Source organism: Adiantum capillus-veneris, chromosome 6 (genome assembly GCF_014529385.1).
Source record: "Adiantum capillus-veneris isolate H3 chromosome 6, ASM1452938v2, whole genome shotgun sequence".
Taxonomy (NCBI): domain Eukaryota; kingdom Viridiplantae; phylum Streptophyta; class Polypodiopsida; order Polypodiales; family Pteridaceae; genus Adiantum; species Adiantum capillus-veneris.
The window spans coordinates 30,951,354-30,958,616 of record NC_140936.1 but is presented as its reverse complement, the minus strand read 5'-3'; the positions used below and the strand labels follow the sequence as shown (position 1 = coordinate 30,958,616).

General features: G+C 42.6%; 1 protein-coding gene across 1 annotated transcript; it reads right to left on the bottom strand.

Moving 5' to 3' along the window:
* Window positions 1–1,443: 1,443 nt before the first annotated feature.
* On the bottom strand, window positions 1,444–4,499 carry LOC147455308 (uncharacterized). Its single transcript, XM_086514116.1, has one exon. The coding sequence runs from the start codon at window positions 3,712–3,714 to the stop codon at window positions 1,933–1,935; it is 1,782 nt and encodes a 593-aa protein (XP_086370242.1). The 5' UTR covers window positions 3,715–4,499; the 3' UTR covers window positions 1,444–1,932.
* Window positions 4,500–7,263: the final 2,764 nt, after the last annotated feature.

Here is a 7,263-nt window from a genome sequence, read left to right as displayed (position 1 = left end):
AACTTGTGCAATCCTTGCCTCGTTGCAACGCTTGCCAATTGCAAAATCTCCGCCGTCATACACATCTAGGTTTAATTCAGTCATCATTCAGTGACTTGAATGGTGTGTTGGATGCAAGGAAAGAAATAAGGGCTATTTATAGCCCAATGGCTATTTTTAAAGTGTCTTCATGATCTTGTGACGATTTTACATTATTTTACATTCATTTGTCAAAGGATTAACCGAGAATCTACAAAATTTGTGGGTAGTTTGGCTCTTGACAGGTAGCCCCAAGACTACAATGATGCTCTCTCTCTCTCTCTCTCTCTCTCACACACACACACACACACACATCATAACCTTCTCCTATTATGAGCAACTACATACATATACCCAGATGAATCAAAGATAAGCCTAGATTTACCTTAGGACCTACATATAGCCTCATGGTAGTCACCCACAAGAGAATATAACCATCAGCTCCACCATGCATGGTATTGAATCCCCAAGAACGTAATTGGTGCCCAATAGTGAGTATAGAATTAGGTACCAAAATATGCTACCTCTTGGCCATAATGTAGCCTAGCACTAACAAAATCAAGTCTAGCACTAAAATGGCAGCTTCAGCCATAATGAAACCTAGCACAAAAACATTAAATAGGAAGCATTTAAACAATTTAAAGATACTTGATAGGACATATGCACAACAGAAGATAGAAGGAATTGACTCAACATCATTGCAATCAAAATATGTTGCTGTAACAAATATCTATACAGGATTAAAGCAAGATTGGATTTAAACCTTCAACAAGGAATCCGGATTTACTCGTTTCATAAATTCTGAATATTGTGCAACTTTAAGCCACAAAGTTGAAGCCATTTTTCCTTTAACACAGAAGCACTTTCTCTGCCAGACATGACCGCCCTAAGATAGATTATAAAGCTCCACTGCATGTGCCAAGCCATGTTTTCTTTGACATTTTTCTACTTCTCTCTACCCAGATGATTGGCAATCCACGAATCCAAGCGCAATACATTTATGAAAACAAGTCATAAGAGCTTGGTACTGAGAAGCATGCTAGGACTCAAAATTCAGAATAAGAAATTACTGCCTTTCCCAAATTCTCGAATATGCCAACAGCTCCCAAAGACCATAATTCGACGGTCTCATTTCTCTACTCCAAAATCCACAAAGCCAGATTAGAGCATCCGTGAGAGAGTTCAAATTTGTCTCCTAATATTAAATAATGAAGGGTGGGCACTCTGAAACAAAGGGCATAAAGAGGACCCCTACGAGCTCTTTAAGTGGAAGGACCTTTTACAAACTAAGATACAAAAGAAGATTTCAATCATCCAATGTCTCACATGCAAACTCAAATGTATGCCCAACTCCCCTCTTCAATAAAGCTTGTTTTAGAGAGCCAATAAAAAGTGTACAGTTAGACCAGCAACCTGAGCCCGGTAAACAAACAATGTCGCAAATGTTAAATTGAAGGCCTACATGCCAACAAATATGAATGCCTCAACATACACATTAGATCAAGCCACAGTTCGATGTCAAAACTGAGGGCTTCTCATAAAACAAATGTTCCAGACCATAGTAAGCCATACAAGATGCCCGAAGGGAGGCGTATTATCTTACATAAATCAATGACCCAGCACATATAATAGCAGCAATCCTTCATCCATTATCACCGCAAAGCAATAATCTCTTCACGAAAATACAATGTTGTATACATGATGATAGGCACCAAACATGAGAGGAGACATGGAATTCCATGCCCTTTCCAAAGGAACAACTCTCTTCAATCATGGTGCTACTAAAGCTACCTAGCTGAGACAGGCGTAAAGAAGGCCAATGAGAGATGGCTATTGGCAATCTTCTGTACTCAATACAAGAAAAGATGCGAGAGAAAAAATATCAATGCATGTACCATCCCATAGAATGCGCATTCAGAGCTGCCACTCAAGATACTCATCAAGGTCTCTGTTGCTAGCATACTCCATCAAAGAGTTGGCTCTTAAGTCTCTGTCGTGCCTCCAAAGGTAATTTAACCCTACCAACAGCTCCACAATAGCTGCCTCTGCCTTGGCTTGATCTGCAAAATAAAGGGTCTGCAACAGTAGAACATTGGTTCTTGGAAGAACCTGCTGCTGCTCAAAGTTATGCTCTGATTGCCATCGAATCATATTGTGCGCCAATGGAGCTAGCCACCCCAGAACTCTCTCTAACGTTTCCTTCCAATCTGCGACACCTTCTTCATCACAATCTGGTGATGCACACATCCTCATGCATGCCCTTAACCTTGCTCTGAGAGCCATCCTCACATTCTTCGGAAGCATATGATACAAGTCATCGCGCGCTTCTTGACTAATCAGGTGCGGGTACCTTACCATCTTCTCAACAATGATCACAGCGTTTGCATAATGAAGCGCTAGAGCACAGCCACCAAGGGTTGATGGAGGGGCGTTTTGAAGCCTCAGCTTTGGGTCAAAGAGAAACTTGTTGGCCCCTGGACTGACATACGGATGAACCGAATCACCATTCGGATATACCGTTTCAGAATCACGGCTCCTGCTTGTGAAATCATCAGGGATGGGTGCTTCTAACGGACTACTTCCGAGACTCTCATCCGTCCTTGATGCATAATTAGCACTCATGCTTCTCTGCTGGCCAAATTGACGCCCTGGGCTGAAGCATAATGACAAAGGCATATAGCTTTCAGCACTTTGGTGAGCAAGAGAAATCAAATGGCTACTTGAACTCGAAGCATTCACACTTTGGGCTCTCATACCACTGAAAACAGGACTAGAACCGGGTAACCTGTTGACAAGATATGGCTCAAGATCAGCTTGAAGTGGAAGTGCGACACTACTAGAGCGCCCGGGACGAATGGGCGATAATGAACCATTCAAGCTCCCATTGCTGAGTTTTGGCTCCTCCACTGATAAGCAGCTAGTGATCGAACCAGAGAAATCGGCTTCCCCTCTGGGAGCGGACAACAACTGTGGCCACCCAACTGCAGGAACTCCAAACACTCTGATAATCCTCCCGTATAGAGTACACACACATCGCGCAAGCATCCCCACAATCTTATCATAGGTCCGATTCCATAGAGAAATCTCCTTCAAGTACTTAATTTCCTGCCTCTGCCACACTATTTTCTGCTCTAGAGCATAGATGTTGTCTTTTTGACCTGGGTCATCCTCCTCTTGCATTCGCCGAAACGCTTGCTCCATTTCCGCTAGGATTTCAAGCTCCTGGTACAAATTGGACGTAGTGCAAATGTACCTTTCCATTTTCTTTACCTTTGCCTCAATCTCCTTCTGCGGAAATTCAAGCTCTCGAATATCAATGTTATGCTTCAGTATGTCATTGTAGATGTGCTCAAAGCCTACTAGTGCAGCTTCCTTACATCTCTTGCCTAGCCGAGACACGGCAAGAGCTACCGCTGTCAAATCTTGGAGCTTCTCCATGCAAGCGAGGCTCAAAAGCACACTTTCATTATCTGAAACAAGATTCAGCACTCCTTCTGACTTGATTACCTCTCCTCTGAGCCGGCAAACTTCCTGATCCGAAAGAGACTGCCATAGCTGGACAGATTTCGACATAACATTGGCAACTTCGAAGGCAAGAATGTCTATGCGCACTCTCTCCACTTTTGAGCCTTTCTTCTTCGGTTCAAAAGCAAGCTTTCCTGCTGCTGTTTTGATCGTGCTTGCCTGGATACCCATTCTGAAAAAACAATCACCAGTAAGGAAAAGCCCCTGCTTCAAACTTCAAGCCCATTCAGGCAGACAGCCTGCTGCAAGATAGCTATGGAGTATCAAGCTCCTTAGTGAAGACGCCTGTTCCAGTGAACTGCATCAACCACAACAAGATTGTTTGAGCTCTTCCCATTCTGCACGAAAGGCAATCTGTCCGAGTAAACTATATCTGCTCGCATGCTCCAACTGATTTCATCAGGATGAACTTTCGAGCCCACTTCATGGCATCATCCATGTCGCAATACACAGGCTTTGCCCATGTCCATAAAAACCTTCCAACTACCCCGTGTTTGCCTCGCCCATTTCAGAAAAAGGCATCAGCCCAACTAACCACAGCCATACCTGTTAAAAAAATTTCCTTCCACGTCTGATGTCAAAACCTAGCAACCTCATTTCAGTGGAAATTCTGCAACTTCATAAGAATGGGACATGTCCCTCGCATGTAAAAACCCTAGCTCCCATAAAGACCATAGCCAGAGAAAAACTCCTTGTTCTTCTTTGGACCTCTGCGTTGAAGATGAAGCTCCACTAGCAGAATTTATGTTTATCTGAGAGCACTGCGCCGAGAGAGAGAGAGAGAGAGAGAGAGAGAGAGAGAGAGAGAGAGAGAGAGAGTTCTCAATTGATGACGACGAGCTCAGCAGCGGCGGCGGCGGTGGCGGCAACAGGAGCAGAAGCGGCAGCAGGAGCAGAAGCGGGACTGTATTCACTTCACGCGCAGCAGCAGTAGGTAGAATACAATAAAGTGGCTCGGCCCAACTCTCACCTAATTAACCCACTTACTTCTTACCATGTGTGAATCACCTCATGAGAGAGACAGAGAGAGAGAGAGGAATATTTTGAGAGAGGGGATTCACACGGCAACCTCGTTCCATCAGTTGATGCTAGTGGTCTCACAGAATTTGGTGTGGTGTAGTAAGGCTTATTGACCCTTGATGGAGGCAACACATTCCTCTTGCCTTTGTCATCTTCTAGAGCTACCTAAGATAATTGCTTGGCTCCTCCACTCTTCGCTGTCGATAGAGTAAATGATTTTGTGCATAAGTTTGTTATGCTTGATAATCCGACTACATGTGAAACAAAGTTGCCATAGTTGGCCCCCCCTTAACATGGAATATAGGTGATGTCATTAATCAAGACAAGTCAGTGCGAGCAGGCCAAGCCATCAACATCATCATTGAACAACCAAATGATAATAAGAACAAGGTGAGCGCTCGCAGTGGCCTACTTAGGCTAATAGAGGTACACATGGAACGACCAAGAGACTTGATCTATCAGCTTCATTGAAAAGCAAGTGCTCAAACCTAAAACTGTAGCTGGTGTTTATTTAGTAAGCTTGGTATACTGTTTGTGGTCTAAAAATGGTCCAATGCATTGACCCATAAATTGTCATTATATGTGATATGTCAAGATTTGGGCTAACGTGGGGTTGCTTGATGGAAGTTGTGTATAACTTGATTTCTAATGGCATGGTTATAAAAGTCACCAAAGATTAGGAGTGGGTCATGATGGTCATTGTTGGTTATATTTTTTTGTTGGAGAAGTCAAGAGAGAAGATAATGGGCTTCATGGCTTGCAAATAAGGATGTGAATATCACGAGCATAGTGATTATCTATCTTGTGGTGGATCATTTTAATTGGGATTTAAAAGGAAGAAAAACTCCAAAATGTCATGAGGAGGGAATGTGGTGGACGTTGGTGGAAGGGTACTTTGATGGCTCCTTTAGTCTTGTTTCTTGGAGACAAAGAACATGAGTGACCATGATAATGTCAAGCTACTTACTTATAATGGATGGAATAGATGCTTTGTTGGTGATTGGATTATGACGTGGGAGTCGTTTTATGTCCAAAGTCTTTGTTGTGTGAGCTTTCTTTGCATATGTATTTTAAGGGATCTCTTGCATCAAGCAAAAAGGTGGTTGTGTTGAGGTTGTTTTGAAGGACATGGATACCGATCTTTAATGTAAATCCAAATGCTCCAATAAAATGTGAAGGTAGCATGACGACCCTACAAATACACACAAAATAGTATAGTGTATGCGTCATCGGACATGCATACCTTGAGAATCAATTGTACATGTTATTCATCGAGACACGCAAGTTGTTAGCCCTCTAGCTAGCATCAGAGTCTATATACAGCCAAGATATAATATTTTGATTCTTTTTTGAGCAACCTGGACATCTATAGCCTTAAGCCTTTGTGATTCATTGATTTTCGGATTTAATTTTTAAACCATTATGTGATTATATGAGCCAGACAAAGTGGGGCTACACGCTTCCAAATTCTCTCTATGAACTCCCAGGCTGTAATAGAGTTATCGACTCTTCTTATTTTTAACTTAAAACCTTTGGCTAATGTATACATAAAGGCCAATTATTGTAAAGCCTAAGAGAGTTCTTTTTGGATAATAAGCGTTACAACGTTTCTGCAAAGAAGAGTGATGATAAGTGAGGAACTATCTCTTTCTCATATGTTACTTCTTCTTCCTCTTCCCTACATGTTACCATATACATGTGGTAGTGATGTGTGTGAATACACTTAGGATAGTCAGGGCATTTTTTCCCTCTTTAGGAGGTTTTCCCCCACGTGCATTGTATATACGCCCATTCATTCTAGGGCCATTTATCTTTCCATTGCACACTAAGTAATACACTCTCTGATGTGTGCCTTGAGTTTCCTTCATCTTCTTCAAGCTATGTGTGTTTTCCTGCAACCCTAATTCCAACAATTGGTATCAGAGCAGGTTGCATTGTCATAATAATCAATATCTAATTCTCCTAAATGATTTTCTCATATTAAACTGATCATTTAATGTGGGGAAGTGCCAAGGGAGAAAAAGCTAGAATATTGGTTAAGCTAGCAGACCGGCCACAGTAGGGATCCAAAGGAGGGAAAATAGGGATCCAAAGGGGGGGCCATCTGCAAAAGAGCCATGTGAAACAATGGGCCAAAAAGACCCTAAGGTTCAGCCCATTAAGACTTCCAAAATGCTAAGGTTCCAAAATTCAAAGGTTGTGTCCAAAGGTCAACCCTAGGGAAAATTGGATGCTTAGTGTGTGCCCTAAAAAGTCTTTGCACATCCCTACATGGGAGGGGGCGAGCCCCAAAGCTAGGGGATGAGAGAGAAAGCCACACACACACACACAGGCTCCCTTTACACAAAGGGAATGAGGGACACATGTCAGCTCCCTAGGCCAGATGCCCACAAGGTGTGCCCAATTCCTATTGGAAGACCCTTGAAGTGGACCAATGAGAATTAAGCTAGAGTAAATCTAGTTTAATTAATTTAAAAACATTTAATAAAAGAAACCAATGAGAATTAAGTCTCCTAGAAGACTATTGGGCAGTCTCCCAAGGGGTCCAATGAGCATTCAGGAGCCCCATGGCTTGCCTGATTCCTATTGGCCAGGAGGCAAAGGGGTCCAATGAGAGTTTAGTTTAATTCTTTAATTACCTAAAGCTCTCACAAAAGGGGAAAGGGGGACACATGTCAGAAGGCTATCACTTATGCTGCT